We start from the raw sequence: 20,112 nt of genomic DNA, 5'->3' as shown, positions 1-20,112 counted from the left end.
GCGATGTCCCTCAGCGGAGCCGACTTCTAAAAGTTCCGATTTTGTGGGCGCCTGGGTGGCTCAGTTGGTTAAGCGACTGCGTCGGCTCAGGTCATGATCCTGGAGTCCTGGGATCGAGTCCTGCATCGGGCTCCCTGCTCAGCAGGGAGTCTGCTTCTCCGTCTGACCCTCTTCCCTCTCGTACTCTCTATCTCTCATTCTCTCTCTCTCAAATAAATAAATAAAATCTTTAAAAAAAAATAAATAAAAGGTCCGATTTTGTGCTCCGCGGCTGTAGCACTTGCCAGAAGCGGCCGATAGAGGCCCCCTCCCCCGCCGTCTATCCTCCCGAATATCGCCTCGGATTCACTTCTCCGCATGTCCTACCTTCCAGAAAGTGGTCGCTTTTCTGTTCAGAGAGTTGTTGCTATTCTTTTCTTCGGTCTCCTGTTGAGTTCGTAGGTGTTCAGAATGGTTACCTCCCTATCCAGCTGAGTTCCTGAGGCCAGACGAAATCCAGGTCTCCTACTCCTCCGCCATCTTGCTCCGCCTCTCGGATTTTTCTGTTTTTTTTTGAGTGAGGCTTGGATGGCTATGTATTTCCCCCTTCGGACCGCCTTTGCAGTATCCCATAGGTTTTGGACCAATGTGTTTTTGTTCTCATTGGTTTCCATGAATTGATTTCTTGGTTGACCCAAACGTTGAACAGAGTGGTCTTTAGCTTCCAAGTGTTTGAATTTCTTCCAAGTTTTTTCTTGTGATTGCATTCCAGTTTTAAAACATTATGGTTTGAGAATATGCAGGGAATAATCTCAATCTTTTGTTATCGGTTGAGACCTGATTTGTGACCCAGTATGTGGTCTGTTTTGGAGAAAGTTCTGTGTGCGCTCGAGAAGAATGAGTATTCTGTTGTTTTAGGGTGGAATGTTCTGTATATATCTATGAGGTCCGTCTGGTCCAGCGTGTCATTCAAAGCTCTTGTTTCTTTGTTGATTTTCTGCTTTGATGATCTGTCTATTGCTGAGAGTGGATTATTGAGATCTCCTCCAATCCTGTTTTTAAATTTCATATGAATGGAATAGTTCTGGATGTTCCTTTTTATTTTTGAACTTTATATAATCATACTTATTCAGCATGAGCTTCAGTGTTACATTTGAAATCTACCCATGTGTTGCATGTGACAGGAGCACTTTTTCCGTCTTAATTGTGATACAGAATTGCATTATAGAAATAGCTGCAATTTATTTATTTACTCTATTATTAATCGACATTTACATTGTTACTAGTTTTTGGTTATTATGAATAATGTTGCTTGTATATGAATTTTGGTTACATATAAGGGAATTTCTTCTGGGTCTATACCTAGGAGTGGAATGAATGAGTCACAGAGTATAGCTTTTTATATATTCAATAATCATAGATTCTGCCAGACTGTTTTCCCAGGACATGGTACCAATGTAAACCTCACCAAGAGTGTATGAGTGTTCCAGTTGCTCCATTAACCCTTGGAGAAACGTGCATTATTGTTGTTATAAAATAATTTTAGCCACTCTGGTAGTGATGAAGTGTCATCTCATTGTGGTTTAATGTGTGTTTCCATGATGATAATGAGATGAAAATATTTTTTGTATGTTTATTGCCTATTTGGGTATCCCCCTTTGTGAAGTTGCCTCTACAAGGTTTTTGCCTATGCTAAAAAATATTTAGTATGCTGCCTTCCTCTTAATGGCTTGTAGGGATTCTTAATATCTGAATGTGATTCTTAGGTGGATGTATTGAAATATCTTTTTCTACTCTATGACTTGAGTTTTCACTCTCTTAGTCTTATTTTTAATGAGGCCCAATATATCAGTCTTTTTGTTTATAATGTTGCAGAATTTGTTGAGCTATCGCCTATTCCAAAGTAAGGTTATCTTATAGAATCTTTAAACTTTGTCCTTCCACATTTATTTTAAGATCAATGAGGAATTGTTTGTTTGATTATTTATTTATTTTTTAAGTGGGCTCCACATGGAGCCCAATGTGGGGCTTGAGCTCACAACCCTGAGATCAAGACCTGAGCTGAGATCAAGAGGAAGATGCTTCACTGACTGAGCCACCCAGGGGCCCTCGGAATTGTTTTGATGTATGGTGTAAGTATGGGTCCTAAATTATTTTTAAGAGTAAAGTGATCCTGAAAGGTAAGAGTTTGAGAACTTGTGATTTAGAGCTCTAACATTTCCTCGAGGAAACAGCTTTAGCTATAGCCCAGAAGCTTAAGTATATTTCTGTATTTGGTATTGCTCACTTATAAGTATTTCTTTATCTCTCTAGCAACTGCACATTTGATTCAGGTTATTTAGATGTATTCAGTTTTCAAAGAATTTGGAAAATTTTTCAGGTATGGATTTCTATATTTGAAATTAATATAGTGGTCGGAGAACATACTCTGGATGAAATTGTTGGTGACATGCTTCATGAGTCAGTGAATGGTCTGTTTTGGTAAATGGGCCATGTCTACCCGAGGACCGTTGTTATTCTGTGCTGTTTGCCGTCGTTTTCTCCATATGTAAATTAGATTGTTTGAGTCAAGTCAGTGTACTGAGTTTCCTTTTTTTTGGGGGGGGGGTCTGTTTTATTTGTTACTGAGAGAACGGTCTCAAAAAATTGAAATATTTGGAATCATTTACTTCTATTTTTATAGGATTTTCCTTTATACATTTTGAGGCTATGCTATTAAATGCGTACAGATTTAGGATTCTTATTTCTTAATTTTGAATTGGCCTTTTATCATCTTTAATGTTCTTCATTCTAATAATAATGTTTTTGTTCTAAAAGTATATTTTATATATTAGTATTAGCTTCTCAAAAGTTTTTGTTGTTGTAGAAGTTAGTGTTTGACCAATATATCTTTTCTGTTTATTCTCCTATCCTATCGTATTTAATGTGCATCTCTTATAGGCAGAAAATAATATAGTTTAATATTTTATAATCTTGGCTGATGCTTTTTTTTTGGTTGAAATATTTAGTCCATGTACATTTAAAGTAATTACTGATATTTTTGCATTTAAATCTGCTATATTATTTTTTACTTGTTCCATTCTTGTTTCTTTAGTCTCCTTCTTTTACTTTCTTTTGAATTAATCATTTTTATTATTCCATTTTCTTCTCTAGCATCTTGCTTATATATTTATGATTATTTAAAAAGCAACCCTAGAGATTACAACATGCATTTTTATGTGGTGGAGTCTTTCTTAAATTAGTACTTTAAAACTTCCAAGCAATAAAAAACCCATTAACAATTTATCTCTACCTCTTTAGTGGTGGCCTTTGTGCCATTGTGTTCATGTTTCCAAAATTTCACATATATTTAAAACCTCACAAGAAATCGTTTTAAGCTGTCAGTATTCATTTTGATTTATCTTTCTAGAGTTCTCTTCATTTTTTTGCCATATTTCCTTATTTCCATCAGGGATGTTTTTCTTTTATTTGAAGAACTCCCTGTAGTGCTTCCTCTGGTGTGTGTCTGTCAATGAAAAATTCTCTCAATTCTTTTGTCTGAATATTTTTTAAATTTTGCCTTCCTTTATGAAGGGTATATTCACTGAGAATGGAATTTTAGGTTGGCACATAATTTCTGTCAGCACTTAAAAAATGGGATTTCACTGTCTTGTAGCTGTGCCATGATTTCTACAGCATTGTCAGCTCACAGTCTTTTTGTTGCTTTTTTGGTGTATTTTTTTCTCTGATTTATAAGTTTTTCTGTCTTTGGTCTTCAACAAAAGACTTGTTCTAGGTATGTGTTTCTTCATACTTATCCTGCTTGAGAGTCACAGAAGAGCTTTAATTTGTAGTTTGATGTCTTTTGACTATATTGAACAATTCTTGTCCATCTTCTCTTCAAATATTGCTTCTTTTCAATTTCTCTGTCCCCCTCATTCGGGAACTCCAAAATACACATACGTTAGGTGTTTCCACTGTGTCTTACATGTTTATAATGTCTTTTCTGTGTGCATTTTTAGTCTTCTTTCCCTTTATGTTTCAACTTATTCTCTAGTGATTTACCTTCCACTGCACATATTCCTCTCTTTTTCAGCGTCTAATTGTTATTAAATCCAGCTGTTGAATTCTGAATTTCAGTTATTGCATTTTTCATCTACCCATTTCCATTTATTCTCTTTTAATGTTTTCCAGTGGAATTTAACTTTGTCATCAAATTTTTTGAACATATGTAATCATAATTATCTTGAAGATAATTTCTTTTTTAAAAAATATTTTATTTATTTATTTGAGAGAGAGTGAGCCCAAGTGGAGGGGAGGGGCAGAGGCAGAGGGAGAAGCAGGCTTCCCGCCGAGCAGGGAGCCTGATGCGGGGCTCGATCCCAGGACCCTGAGTTCATGACCTGAGCTGAAGGCAGATGCTTAATTGACTAAGCCACCCAGGTGCCCCAATCTTGAAGATAATTTCTAATGTCAGTTTGGGATTATGTATTAGATTATGTTTTTCAAAGATTTAGTTTCAGGGGCGCCTGGCTGGCTCAGTCAGTTAAGCATGTGACTCTTAATCTTGGAGTTGTGAGTTCAAGCCCCATGATGGGCATAGAGCTTAATTTAAAAAAGTAAATAAATAAAATAAAATTTAGTTTCAGTTTTTTGTTGTGGTTGTTCAGTCTCCTGGTATACCAGATGTTTTATTATTATTATTATTATTATTATTATTATTTTAATGGCAGATACTGTGTGTGAATACTTGTAGTAGTTCTGGGTGATGTTATCTTCCTCCAGGGGGGATTTAGTTTTATTCTGACAAATAATGAGAAAGACAGTCCTGTACTCCAATTTTGTCTCTTGATCACTGTGATACTACAGAAGTCTCTGTTTAGATGTTTAGCCTTCTAGCAGCCCCTTCATACTGGTATTTTAGCATCTTGCCTTGCGTATATGCAGCTTAGGAATTGTTAGAAGCCTTGAGAGGAAATTGCACATAACCTGTTGTATTCACTTCTTTATGTTCCTGGAATTTTGGCCTCTTATATGTTGGTTTCCTTGGTTACAGTGCAGTCCAGTTTTCCTCTCCCCAGTCCAGGGAGATTTCTGCAAGTTCTAGGCTGGTGCTTCCTGCTCAGCCTTTACGTGCTGTATTGTAAGGCAGACATTTTCCCAAAGGCAAAAAGCAGCTGTAAATGGATGGCTCTTCACAGTGCATTTTTCTTCTTCATGATTTTGGCTCCTCATATTCTGACTGCTTTGCTTGCTTTCTGAAGCCTTCAGAGATTTTTTTTCTAATTTTAATTTTGAAATAATTTTAGACTCCGAAAAGTTACAAAACTAGTACAGAGAGCTCACTTCTAACCTTTACTTGTCTTACCCCGATGTTAACAACTTACAAAGAACCTTAGTTATTTGTATTTATAATTGAGTCTTGCCGTATTTTCCAGGCTGATAAAAGCAGAGTACGACTGCTAATTGGCTGGAAATAAAAACAACAACAACAACAACAACAACAACAACAACAACGCAGGGAGTCAGTAGACAGGGTGACATTTTTGGTGTGGGGCTTCTCAAAGTCTAGTTCTGCGAAATCTCCTCTGAGATTTTTTCCTCGTATGAGCCATCTCCCATGGCCAAATAAGGGTGGGAAATGCTACATCTTATATGCACCCCCTTGGAAATCCACAATGCCGTTTCCATTTTAAGGTCTCTGAAAAAAAAATGTTCTGGTAAAGAAATCTGCCAATTTTGTTAATTCCAGTGTTTGCAGACTTACATGGCCAGGGGGCTGTTCATTGGCCTGGGCAGCCAGCGTTTTGTAGCACACCTGTTAGAAAATACTGTTCTGGAGCACTTTCTAATTTATCCTGAGGTATAAATTTTGCTTTTTTTACATTTTCCTCTAGGTTCTGTCTCTCATGCTGTTTAATTTCTTGCTTCATTAAAGGGAAGAAGGTGGAGAAGCCAAGCTTTCTTTGAAAACAGGGATTTGCACAAGAAGAAGGCCAAGGCTGTGTTAACATTTACCGCTAAAACCCGTGACACATCTATAGCTGAAAAGCCAAATGCAAAACCTTTGTTTCCCAAGTAAACTTCTTTTACATCGGTGCTCCGTTGTAGTCTTTGAAAATGCTTTTTGTTTTCCTGTTACTGATGAAATTGGAGAATGGCAGATAGGCTTCTGTCTCTGACTCTAGGACCAGGGCCCCCTGAGAGACGCCTGGTTTACGGCGGCGTAATCTTTTTCACCAGGGGGAAGATTACCCGAGCCATGCTGATTGGCCACATTGTATTTTAGATTTGCAGCTCCTGTCTGGTGAGCCCAGGTCAGGCACGCTGTTTGTGATGGGGCAGATGAATAGGTGAGGGCAGCTTGCGTTTGACATTGAAGAAGGTAGTTAGCAGAGTTTTAGAGTGAAATTTTGATACTCTTCCCCAGTCTACCTCTTCATGTGTGTGTCCCTTATGATACCCTAGTGGGTGCTCTGTGTCCACCCTCGGGTGCCTGTCTGGTGTGTTCTTCTGTGGGCCACTGGGGTGATCTTCCTGGCTGAAAGGCAGATCTGGTCATACCACTCCCCTACTTGAACGTGTCTCCACTGCTTGCAGGATTAAGTTCAGCCTCAGGCACTGGCCCCTGCCCATATGCTTGTATATTCATGTTCATTTGGGGTCAGTCTTTCATATCAGTTTCCCTTATTGATCACTGTGCGGTTTCCCGAATGCCCTCATATCTTTTTTAAGTAAGTTATGTCTTAGCTTATGCTGGTCTCTCAGCCAGAAATGCCACTTCTTCTGGTCTCTTTGGTGCTCTCCACATACCCTTCTAGGCTCTGTTCTGGAGCATTCTTGGCACCTCCTCATCCATATAATTTGCTTCCTTCCATCTGAGTTCTAATAGCAAATTCTGCATCTGTGTTATGGAAGAGTACTTGTCTCATTGTGTTCTGGCCATCGGCTTCTGCTTCTCAGTGGGCCGGTGAGCCGTGGCATGATTTCAGTACGTCTAGCATATAGCGTATATAGCATATGTAGTCAGACCTTCAGATACTTGGTGAATTAGATCAAGTGACCTTGTGTCATTAATGTTTGAAACATTAAGTTGAAGTGGCTTTTCGTGTTGGTGAATTTAAGGTAATTCATTGATTTCTAAATACCACTTTTGCTGCATCCCACACAGGTTTTCATGGATACTATTTTCATTGTTAAATTAAAAAATTGTTATGATTCCTATTAGGGCTTCTTTTTTAATTCATTATTATTTAGGACCAAATTCAAAATTTTTATACCTTTATATTTTATTATTGATTTCTAATTTAGTGGCATGATGGTAAAATTAAAAAAAAATGTTCTATATGGTGTTGATTTTGCGACCATAGTAAGTGGTCAGTTTTTCTAGTGTTCTATTTTTACTTACAGAGAATATACATTTTTCTAGTTATTGGCTGGAGGGATAGGTATATGTATGCATATTTGATCAAGGTTGGTCCTTCAACTCATCTATATTCCTTCCAAGTTTTTTTTTTTTTTAAATTCACATTTGGTCTGTCAGTTTTCTAATAGAGTTGTGTTGAAATCTCCTGCTATGATTGTGGACTTCAATTATTTCTTTCAGTTTTTGCTTTATTATTAGTTTTTTGAAGCTGTGCTGTTAGGTGGATCATTATTATAACAGTATTTTGGTGGATTTCTCCTTCTATTATTAGATCAGTTCTCTACCCTTATTAGTGCTTTTCCTTAAAGTCTTTTTTGTCTGATACTATTGTTACCAACTTTTTTTTTATCAGCATTTTCCTAGTAGGTATAACTTTTCTACTTATTTTCAGTTATATTTCAGGTGTGTCTCTTAGAAGCTGCATATAGCTGGATTTAAAAAATCCACTCTGGGGACACCTGGCTGGTTCAGTCTATAAGCACATGACTCTTGATCCTAGGGGTCATGAGTTCAAGCCCCCCACTGGGTGTAGAGATTACTAAAAAAAATAAAAACTTTAAAAAATCCACTTTATTTATCCTTTAACATGTTTGAATTTAATCTTTTATATGGGTAATAATTACTGATGTATTTGGATTTATTGTTGTCTTATGTTGTGGTTTCCATTTGTAATACCCTTTGTTCTCTGCCCCACCCCCCACTTGCCAATCTTTTTTCTTGTCCTGTTTTGTGATTTTTCCACCGAAATGCTGGTATGCATATATGTTATAACGTGGCTCAGTACTATATGTATAATTATTGTTTTATGCTCTTAGTAGTTACCATTAATTATATAACACAGATTCTTATCTATTGTTTTAACAATGTTTAAAGTGATGTCCATTTCCCACCTCCTCCTGAACATAGAGGAACCTTACAGTGCTCAGAATATCCACTGAACACCCTCCCCCTCCCATCTTATTTTTGCTTAAGGTTATAATGTTGCCTTTTGTGAACTCACATATTTGTTTTTGCTTGTTTGTTTTTAATCAGTAGTTACACTTACCACTCTAGTGTATCAATTTCTGTTCTCACTGTTGTTTCTTGCAGTTCGTACCTTCCATCTTGGATCAATTTTTATTTCCTTGACGAAGTACTTTAACATTCCTCTTATTAGAAACTATGATGCTCTGAATGAATATGTCTTTATTTTGTTTTCTTCTTAACAGTTCAGGGAGACACAAAATTCTAGATTTTCACATTTCTTAGCACTTTCAAACTGATCTTCCATTGCCTCCTGGAATCTGCAGTTGCTGAAGAGAAATCTGCTGTGAATCTAATTGTTGTTTTATTCCCCTGTGGGAGTTTTAGAATTGTTTATTCTTGAAACCTTGACATGTGAATTAATATTTACCTTGCTTAGCATTTAAGTATACTTCTAAACTGTGGACTCATACCCTCTTTCAGTTGTACAAAAGACAAAACAAAACAACAACAAAAAACAACCAAAACCCAAAAACCCCACAAAAACAAAAAAACAGCTATTAACTCTTAAAATACCGAGTCTCCTATGTTGTGTCCTTTTTTTCTGGAGCGCCCGTCAGATAGATCTTACCCTCCAAACTGATTAACTGGTATTTCATATACTTTTTTTAAAAAAGTCTTTTTCCTTTAAAATTTTTTGCTCTTTCCATACATTGCCTAGTAATATTTTCTAGTTTACCAGTTCTTTCTCTGATTGTGCCCAGTCTGGAGTTTATCCCATTTATTAACTTTTTTGTTTTCATGACTATGTGTATTTTATTTCCAAGATGTCTAATTTTTAATAGCAATTAAAAAAATTTCCCTTTTGTGTAATTGTTTGCTCTTTATCAGTAGACGTTATTCCTTCATTTATCATGTTGGTAATATCATAAGCATACATATAAGGTTTCTGTCACATTGTTTCATAAAATGATATTCACCAGAATTCACATTTTGATTTATGATTTTGTTGGCTTTCTTACTTGGTGTTAGATTTAGTCTTGTGCCCTAAAATTTAGATTTCTATGCTTAATTTTTATTGGGGGGAACGTGTCTTTTTGTTACTCTTACCCCATCTTTGCTCACTTTTCTCCAGTGGTTGTGAATTCTTCCACCTGGCTTCCCAAGGCCCCACTGCCGAAGGGTGGTTTCTGCTCTCTGGTGGTATTGGTGACATCTTGACCTAGCCAGAGAGCTGGGGGTAACCCGATTGCTTCTTTGCTCTCCAGTCTCCCTGGACCTGTGGATTGCTAAGGGTGCTAACCTCAGACAGTGGTTTGCAAATGGATGTTTTTTCCAACTTCCTTTTCCTTCCCGTCCCCTGGATTTAAGCAGAGCCTGATTCCAGGCTCTTGTCTCATGGGGAACTTGTAGATACCTTTTTACCCAACAGGAGCCAGACTGCTGGCTGCCAGAGCCTGTGGCTGACAAGACAGCAGGACAATCGAGACTTCAACCCGGTCCATCGTGTTGTGTTTCTCTCTTCCTTTCCTGGTCCACAAAAAAAAGTTGATTCTGTTTTTAAAGCATTGCTTATCTTTATGGTTCCTTTTTTTGGGAGATTTAATTTATCATTGCTATGCATTCAGAGCAGAGGGGGTGTATCAGAGTTGAATTTATCTAGTTATCTTCACTAGAAGTAGGAGCTTGAGTATTTATATTTAGCTTCCAACACTTACAAGAAATAGAACTGCAGTTTCTGTAACTCTTTAATGAGGTCACGAACCCTTAGGGATCATGCTTGTCTTTTTCATCTTTATGTCCATATACTAATTGTGGTGCTTTGTACATAGTAGATAGATGCTCAGCCTTATTCTTTGAGTGATGAAGTATCAAATATCATCAGATGGTCTAAGGAGCTGATATCAAATGTATATTTATTTCTTACTGTCTCAAAACAACTGAACCTCACTGGGGGAATTCAGAAAAAGCAGAAGAATGATCATGACTCTTACCCTGTGATTCATGTTGAAAACCGTCCTATATTATTGTCTCTTTTCAAACAAGAAAGGAATGTTAATCTCACTATTTTTTGTTCTTAAAAGTGGAAACATTCCTCCTTCTATTAGACATTCTGCTTTTTGAAAATAGAACAGGTATAACCTGAACCAGTAAGAATGGATTCCAGTTAAGGACATTTCTGGTCTGCCTATCAGTGCTAAGGAGCTTTTCAAATGGGTATTTTAAAACAGGGATCTAGGCATGGGCTTCTGCAGAGGGGTTACGGTAACCCTCTGAAATTATAGGCAACTGTATCAATCAGTTTTTTTGCTGTAGAACAAACCACCTCAAAACTTAGTGACTCAAAAGCAAAAACTATTTATTCACAATTTTATGGGTTTGTAATTTGGGCCAGGCCCACTGGGGAGGTCTGTTGGTCTGGCTGATCTCAATGGGGGCTGAGCTTATTCATCTGTCGGAGGTCAGCTGCCAAGTCAGCTGGAGGTTTGGTGCTCTGAGAGGACTCAGCTTGGAAGGCTCATCTCTGCTCTGAGTGGGCTTTCATTCTCCAGCATGCTAGCTCAGGTTTACTCATGTGGAGATGGTTACAGCGGAGCTCAGAGGGGGAGCAGGAGTGTCTACATGGCCGCTTTATTGCTATAACATACCTATAAGGCCTGAACTCAGTACTCATGCGGTGCTGCTTACTCTCTATTCTACTGACAAAAGTTAGTCACCGGGGAGAGAAATAGACTGCACCTCTTAGTGGGAGGAGCTACAAGGCATTGTGGCCATTTTTGCAATCTACCATGCAACAAAATGAATGTTTTTTCCTGGGGTGTGGTTGTGTAACTTTCATTGGAGTCTCGGAGTATTACCTCCAAAGTTAAGAACTAATATTTTAAATGGTTTCATGACTGAACAAAAAGGTGTTTTTTTGTTCGGGGATGGGGGGATACCTTATTGATGGATACTTCCGTGTAAACACTGCTTGGTTTGGAGCGGCCCTGGGATTCTGCATTGTTTCTGTTGGAAGGTTAATACCTTGTATCAGGGCTTTAGGAGAATCCCCTCTGACATCTATACTGAGCCTGAAAACCAAGACCTATTGTGTAGTGTATCAGCTAGCTTTGGTTGAGTAACAAAGCACTCCAATGTTTCGTGTAAAACACCCACCATCTATTCAACTCCTGTTTCCATGGCTTTCTCCCGTGCCTGAAGTTGGCTGCAGGTCAACCAGGGGCTCTGATCCTGGGCATTGCCTGGTTGTCCTGAGGAGGGTGTTTGGGCCACTTGTCTCTCACCACCCAGCAAATTAGCCCAGGCCTGTTCACATTGTGGCAGCAGGGTTTCAAGAGAATGACTGAAAGTATGCGAGATCTGCTAAGGCCTACGCTTCTGTCTGCAGTTCAAAACAAGTGTCAAGTCCAGCCCGGATTCACTGCGGGGGGTGGGGGCGGGGGGTAGGTAAACTCCAACTCTGGCCAGGAGGAGCTGCAAAGACATCGCTACAGGGGAGATAAAAAAATCACGGCCATTGTGTATTCTTCCCCTGTCTACTCTGTCCAAGTAATTCCTCCGCACACCTCGAATGTAAGTTACCTATTGTCTACGCCTACATTCCTCCTATTAAAGAGTAATGCTGTAGTTGCCCTCACAGTGTAAATAGTAGCAGAAAGTCACGCTTACATAAAAGAACCTGCAGTCCTTTGACCATTAATTGATGGCACACCCCTCCCCCACTGTACGACTGATTTTTTTAAAGTCACATAAATATGTTAAAGGTATAAACAAATTACGATGATGTACTTTTCTAAAGAAAGCGATTTAACTTACTTTCCTTCCTTGTTCTCTAATGCAGCCCACACTGGAACCAGAGTTGCTTTGCTAAAAGGTTTCTCTGAGTACACGGTGTTGGACAAACAATCTAGGGACTTCTCAGTCATACCTTTTAGCTTGGCGTTTGAGAACTTGTGTGATCTGCCCTCTCTAATGTTCAGCATTTATTTTCCTCCATTCTCCCTCGATCACTATTCCTTGTAGTCAAACCAAATTTCTTACTGTTGCTTGAACACATTTGCCCTCTACCAGTGATTCTTCACCATCCGGAGATGTTTCTGGTTGTCCCTGCGTGGGTATGTGCATGCTGTGGGCATTGAGTGGGTAGAGGCCAGGGATGATGTTAAGCATCCTACAATGCACAGGACAGCCTCCCGCAACAGAGAATTATCTGGTCTACATACCAGAGTGGCAAGGTGGAAAAACCCCATCCTACACGTTGCTGTCTCTGGGTATTTTTCCGTGCTGCCTCATGCTGCGAGGCTCATTCAGTGCTGCCTGTTGAAATGTCCCTTATCCTTAAATGGGCAGCTCAAATGCCAAGCCTTGTAGGTAACAGGTCCTGATGTGCCCCCTCCTCTCCTGTACTGTGGGCTCCCAGAATCCTGTGAATCACTGAAATGCTTATTACTTGGTATGTTTACAATAATTTGTACCCAGCACTACTTTGTTCAGATTTTTCCTCCCCTGTATTTCAATTGAGTGTGCGTGTATTAACTCTTCTGCTGAACTCTAGGTTCCTGGATGATAAGGTTCTTATTTATCTGTGTTTCTACTAGAACACCTACTGTGTACTTTCTACAGTAGGTGCATAATTAATATCTGTTGAGTGAGTGAGAAATATACATATTCCCATGTCCTTTGATTCAGTTACTCGTTCCAACAATTTTCTTTAGAGGACTTAGTAAAAAAAAAAAAAAAAACGCAACAAGCTGAACATGAGTTTTTGTTTTTGTTTGTAATAATTTGAGTCAGAAATTATGGTAACATTGTACAATGCAGTTAACTTCTGTTTATTTCTGCAGCTATTCAGTGAAAAAATAAGTGGCGTCGAAGGAACGAAACTAGATGATGAATTTCTTGACATGGAGAGGGTAAGAGCATGTTAATGTCAGTTGTTTCACAAATTTGATTTTCGTTGTGATAGGAGATGTACTGATAACGTAAAGGATATTAGTGGGAATCTGGGATGTAAAGACCCTCCTCTAACGTGGAGGTGGAATATGGCTAGTTGGTTCCCTCTAGTGGACAAAAGTCACAATGCTCAAAAGATGGTCAATCTTGGCAAACAGTTATTGCAAGGAAAAGACCAAAGTAATTGTGATGATGTATCTGGAAAACCAAAATGTATTCCTGGGATGAGGTCCTTCAAATACATAAAGATTGATTGACTGTGTGAAAGACTCTGTCTCTGATCCCATGTGTTGCAGAAGCTGCGTGACAAATAACGTTTATCTGGGTTCTGTCACTAGAACTAGCAGTGTGAACTTGGATAAGCTCTTTCATCTTTTCTGACCGGTGACACAAGTTTGATAATGTGCACCCTGCTTGCCTCACATGGATGCTGGGATAATTATGCAAAAAAATTAATGTGTATGAAAGCATTTAGAAAAATAGGATGAGCTTGTGACAGAAATGATTGTAACATGCTCCTAAGGAAGATTGTAGAATCTCTGTCCCTTAACCTGTTTCCTGGTCAGCTATGTGGAATAGTCTAGGCGGAGGTAGAACTGGGACCACAAGTAATTACCAACTTTCTCAGTTGCCTTCCCCTTGGTCTTGGGCCCTTTAAACATAGCCTTGTTTTAATAACTAGACTCCCCAGATGAGAGAGGGCAGAGAGAAAGCAAAGCATCTCTCCTCAGATGTAGCATCAAGGATACAGTATATAGCAGGTTGTAGAGCTATCATCAGATGCGGGGGAGGAAGTCCCATCCCTGGCTATGGCTTGAAGGGTTCCTATTGTCAGGATACCCTGGCCCTGGCCAGACTGTCCTCCAGGGAGCTCCTTATTTTCTGGATGAGCGCTATTAAGTTTCTAGAAATGTTAATGCTTTGAGAGGAAAAGCTCATTTTGTTTTGCTTTTGAAAAAACTTAATTTCTGAAAATTGAAAAACATGGAAATATTTTTAATATCATTGGCATACCTGAAGTTACTTTTAAAAATCCCTTGGTATATAAAGATATCATGTGTAACTTTCTTACTAACAAAATGATTCAGCTTAAATGTTAAATTGAAAAACACATTTCAGCAATTTTAGTTCCAGCTGGTGGACTGAGATCCCTCTTGTTTACTTCCTTTTCTTCCTAAAGCCCCAGTGAATGACAGAAGAAATATAAAAATAAAATCTATTTGTTATCTTACAGCAGTGAAAAGCATGGAAATACCTAATATGTGACCAGGATTTTAAGGACTTTCTGGAAGAGATTAATTAGATAGTATCAGATCTACTTAAAACATGACAGAGAAATGACAAAGGAATGGAGATATTCCATGACAAATCCTAGCCATATGGAAGTGGAGGACCAATAGTAATGTCAAAGTAAAATTTGTTGCAACAAAACAAAACAAAACAAAAACACACACCAAAACCCACTAAATGGAAAAAGTTATAAAAAGGGGGGCACCTGGGTGGCTCAGTCGGTTAAAGCATCTGACTCTTCATTTCAGCTCAGGTCATGATCTCAGGGTCTTGGGATTGGGCCCCTCATCCGGCTCTGCACTTAGTCGGGAGTCTGCTTGAGGATCCTCTCTCTCCTTCTCTCTCTGCCCCTCCCCCTGCTTGCACTCTCTGCCCGAAATAAATGAATCTTTTAAAAAATTATAAAAAAGGATGCCGTCATGTAGTCTATCAGAAAATTGTGATAGTTATGAACCATTATGCACCCTATAACATGGCATCTAAATACATAAGGTAAAAGTTGTCAGAAATACATGGAAAATCGACAAAGTCCAGAGTAGAAGATTTCACATACCTCTCATAAAATCACAGATTAAGTTGACAATAATAGATTGGCTCATAGACAATTAGTATAAAATATGATTAATAGCTTTGATTATAAATAGATAGATATCTGCATTTCTCAAATTGAGAATCTGTATTCTTTTTAAGTCCCTTTAGAACAATTAAAAGAATCATATGCTAGGCTCCAGAAGAAACTAAAAAAAAATTCCCAGTGTAAAATCATAGAATACAAGGATTACAAGGAAGGTATACCTTCCCAATTCTGGATGTTTGGAAATATTAAAGTGTGTAAAAATTATTCTTAAAGAAGAAATGAAAAGTAAAATAAAAAATCATTTAGTCATGAGAGACAGAATTCTATATATCAGAACCTGTGGTATATAGCTACATCTTAAGTACACTTAATAGAAAATAAATGTTTGAAGAAAATGAATAAATCACTTAAGCCAAGAAGCTAGGAAAATAACAACAAATTAAATCACTTTAGAGGAAGGAAGGAATCAATACAGATAAATGAGGGATTAATAAAATAGGAAACAGTAACAACAAAAAGGTAGAATCAATGAATAAAAACAAGAACTTTTTTTTTTCCCAAAAAGCCACCTCTACCAAGTATGACAAAGAAAGGGAGAAGGGTAAGCAGAAATAAATTACATAAGGAGTAAGATGATATAGTGACAGGTATGGATTCTTTCCTTTATGGATTCTTTTTAAAAATAATAATAAAAAATAGAATACTGTGAACAGCCACCAGAAACCAGGGCTGCTAGCAGCTCTCCAGCTCAGGCTGAGGCCTGGATGAGTCAGTGGCATGGGCTTTGGGGGCACTGCAGGGGTAGGGTGCCAACATTTGAAGGAAATCCAGATTTAATCAATGGACAAAGATGCCTTCATACCAAATAGACTTTACAAAAAATAACTTTTACCTCTGTACTTTTCTCCTGTTTGTCCTGATGGTTTGCAGCGGACATTGCATAGAATTTTGTTAACCTGAACATCTCCCCCTGCCCACAATATCCCCAGTTTTCTAGAAGGGAGGCTTTGTTTTATTTTTTGTTTTATTTTTTGTTTTGTTTTTAAACTACATTGGTTATTTTTTCAGTGTTGATCTTGATTGCCCATATCTGACAACATGGTGGGCATCTCCTTCATTTTGTAAGGGGTCGGTTCCCAGTTTCGATTGTTCGGGATGTTCTGGAAGCTGCTCTAGTCTGTGCACACTAGGCTGTGAGTTTTGGCCATTTGTCTCTTGGCTTTTCCCCCCCAAAAGATAGAGAAGGATCTAAAGTAGAAAGTACCCCTGCCACAGATCTCACTGTCACCCTTCAGAGATGATGCCTAGCTTCCTGGTGGCTTTTCATGTCTAAGGAAGGTTGGATACGTGGAAAGGAACACTCTAAGCTGTGTCTTAATTAATATGAAACTTAGGAAAGTTTAAAATCTAAAACCTCGTTTTTCTTTAGCTTAAACTGAACTGCTGAATCTTATTTATAAATTTAGTAATTTTGGTGTAAAAACGATGATCATTTTCAGTTAATCTTCATTTTAGGTTCCCTTAAGTCATAGGCTTAACAGATCAAATCCTTAAACATTTATCTCCAGTTACATAATTAAGCAGATTCCCTTAGACATTTCACATGTCTAGAATCACAAATGCGACGTATGGAATTCGCTTCAACGTCACATCAAATTTAAAACAGAGTTTCCCTAAGTACTTAAATTTCTTGAAACTCTAGTAAAACATAAACATTTAGGTGATCCTATTCTCTTAAACATTTCAACGATCTTCATAAACCGTCGAACACAATGAAGAGAGTTCAGACCTTACAGAACCGGTCACAAGGCCAGATGCACATACACACACACGCCTCACACACAGCTGCACGTGGGCATCGGTAATACAGGTGTGATTCATTGCTTCATCATATACGTACTGTTGTTTAAAGCTTCCTGGGGCCCTGAATTTAGGCATTCAGCTAAGGGGAACACATACAGTTTCAGGCTGGTTGAGCTAGCTTGGTTGAAAGCTTCTGACCCTGACCAGATCGTTGTTTTTTTCAATTACAAAAATGAATTTCTTGTATTACAAATCACTCTACGACTTTCTCTCTTTCCCTGACGATGCGCTATGGGCATCTTCCCAGTACGTATGGAGCTTCCTCGTATTTTCTCTCTGATGATTTGAGTATTTCCTTATTTGGATGTTTCACGATTTGTCCAGTCAATCTCTTGTCACTTATCATTCAAGTTGGTTTCAATTTTTAATACGACATAAAATGGTCTGACATCCTTTTACATCATTGCACGTTGCTGGCGTGTTTCCAGATGATAAATTGCTGGAAGTCTGAGAGTGGCACTAATAGGCCCATTCATAAGTCCTTTACCTTGATCTCCAGAAGTTGTATCTGTTTTGCACTCCGTGTGTGAAAGGGCCCGCTCCTCCACATCTGTATAATACCTAATATTGGGTCAAATCAATTAAAAAAAATTGGGGGGGTCAATCTGGTGAGCAGAAAGTATCTCCTTTTTAATTTACATTTTTTTCTGACTATTTTGTCAAGTGTTTGAACTTGTATTTTTCCTAGTTTGTGGATTGCCAGTTTATGTTCTTGTCCCTTCTAGTTGGGTTGACTCTTTTTTAAATTTTTTTGTTTTTTAAATGGGAGTTCTGTGTATTACGGATACTAAGCGCGTGTCCCTTGTACGGTTTTCTTTCTCTTTAATTTTGCCACTTTTGTTGGACTTCATGTACTATATCTTTTCACTGTTCAGTCTTTAATTTTATAGGGTCAGAATTTTAGTCTTTTCACTTATGACATTTGGATTTTGGGTCATGCTTAGAAGAGTCTTCCCATCCCCATATTTCAAAATGTGCTCATGAATAATTTAGTACCTTTACACTTTGTTTTTAGGTCTATATTTGTCATCCAGTAGGTAGTGTGAGGCATGAACCTAACTTTATTATTTGCCAAGTTGTAACAAAGAAAAGAAAAAAAATTAAAATTGAGATGAGATTTGAATTAATTTTACATGTTAATTTGGGAGAGGATTTACATCTTTGTACAATTAAACTTTCCCATTTAGGAATATGTTTTTTGAAATAGCTATTGTACATTTCTCATTATATTTGTTTCTTATTGTTGCGTATTTTTAAATTGCTCTTATGAATGGGATCTCCTTTTCCCTTATATTTTCTTTCAGGTTATTGATGGTATGAAATAAAGCTATTGTAATGTGCATATTTAACTTTATTGTCTGTTCTCACATTCGGGTGTCTGGCTAACCAGCAGCCAGTGTCCAGGAATGGTTTTGTGGAAGGAAAGATTCAGTCTTAACAAATGACAGACAGAACACATGGGTGTTTATGTTAGTGATATGCTAGTGAGAATGAATCATTGTTGATTTACTGTGGTAGTTTCTAATGTGAATCATTATCAGGGCATCCTTATGTGAGTATAGACATCAAGTTCACCCAGCAGATAAGGAAAGTTTGGCTCAGACATGCCTAGTGTTGGTTTGAGAGACCTTCAAGTGTATCTAGTAATCTAGAGGAGCGTAATGACTTGTCCAAGTTTTCTAAATATTACATGAATACTCACTTTAATGTTAAAAAGGAAAAGAAATGAATGTTCTCCATCATCATGGGGAGAAAGAGCTGTCCCAAAATCAAAGTGAGAAATTAATTGCTTCTCCCCCAAAATGCTAAAATTCATTTAGGTTAAAATCACCATAATAATGTGTATTAAATTAATGCATGTTACTTTTCTTTTTCTGTGAATTCAGTGTCATTTACCAACATTTTTATGTGTTTTTCTTTTAAAGAAAATAGACATTACCAATAAAGCTGTTGCAGAAATTATTTCGAAAGCCACAGAATATCTTCAGCCAAATCCAGGTAAAGTTAAAAAATGTCTTGAAATAGTCCCATGCTCTTTCACTGTCACAGATCACTAACCCATGTTTACTTGACACATGGCTGACATAATTTAGAAACAATGTCTTTTGCATCCACATAATAAAATTCAGTTTTTTTAAAGTCAAGCCTTCAGGGACCGGAGGTAGTTTCAGTGAATTCTAGTAGACAATTCTGTGAACTACAGTGATGTCATTTGGATGGAGGCTTGGGCTCAGCCGCAAGGCACTGCTAAGCAAAGACATTTTTTAGGAGATGCTTCAGAGAGCCACTAAGCGTTTTGTATATGTTTTCTTATTGAGGAATCTCCTCTTTTAGAAAAAAAAATTCTGTCATCCTGCTCAAAAGGATATATTCACTTGAAATTGCTTCCACAGTAGGATTTTAATTCCGAGGTCGGGAAGCAGTACCCCTTGATGAGTTTTTCCTGGGTTGTGAAGTACAGAAACTGACACAGGGCAGGGCATCCAAGCCTCAAATTCTGTGCATCTCCAAAACTGCCTTTCCTTTTTAGGAATTTAGTATTTGCACATAGCGATTGTGATTCCCTTGGCTGTAGCAATCAGCACAGACCCAACCATCTGAAAATCTAGGCAGTAAAAATTAAAAAAACATAAATTTTATCAAAATTATGTCCAGGGACGTTGGTGGGTGTAGACGTCTTTAGAATTGTATAGATGATTAGAATTTTAAGAACTGTAAGAAATAGTATCTCTTCCCTGGCCTCCTTAATGATTGAGATGAGCCACGTAAGTTCCTTTTCCTGATAAATCAGTCAGCACATGACTCAGCAAGAGCTTACTCTTGGCGAAGGGTTTTCCTGGATCCTGGGTTACTCCAAAGTTGGACCAAGATCCCATCCTCAAAGAATTGACGTTGGAAGGGGTTAGGAATGGGGTGGGCCAACAATGGAAGTGTCCCCTTGGACAGAGGCCTCTGGTTATTTCCAGTTTAATGTCTATCAGTCACATGCCTGGTACCTCCCGGTTTCTACCCTGACAGTGGGAAGGAGGAACCGAGTGTGTGTGTGTGTGTGTGTGTGTGTGTGTGTGTGTGTGTGTGTGTG

General features: G+C 38.1%; 1 protein-coding gene across 10 annotated transcripts in view; it reads left to right on the top strand.

The window, feature by feature from the left end:
- Positions 1-20,112, top strand: part of SH3GL3 (SH3 domain containing GRB2 like 3, endophilin A3) — a 152,541-nt gene that overhangs the window by 83,889 nt on the left and 48,540 nt on the right. For all 10 annotated transcript variants that reach the window (XR_012375141.1, XR_012375140.1, XR_012375139.1 and 7 more), the window contains 2 exons: positions 13,192-13,260; positions 18,956-19,028. Coding sequence is in view for 5 of the 10 variants with exons in the window: in XM_073882188.1 (XP_073738289.1) it covers positions 13,192-13,260; positions 18,956-19,028 (142 nt within the window). In the remaining 5 variants the exon portion in view is untranslated. Of the gene's footprint in view, positions 1-13,191; positions 13,261-18,955; positions 19,029-20,112 lie in introns of those variants that run through there.

The sequence above is a fragment of the Callorhinus ursinus genome, unplaced genomic scaffold (assembly GCF_003265705.2).
Source record: "Callorhinus ursinus isolate GAN/ISIS: 27379988/994484 unplaced genomic scaffold, GSC_fseal_2.0 scaffold45, whole genome shotgun sequence".
Lineage (NCBI taxonomy): Eukaryota > Metazoa > Chordata > Mammalia > Carnivora > Otariidae > Callorhinus > Callorhinus ursinus.
This window is presented reverse-complemented; position numbering and strand designations above follow the sequence as displayed.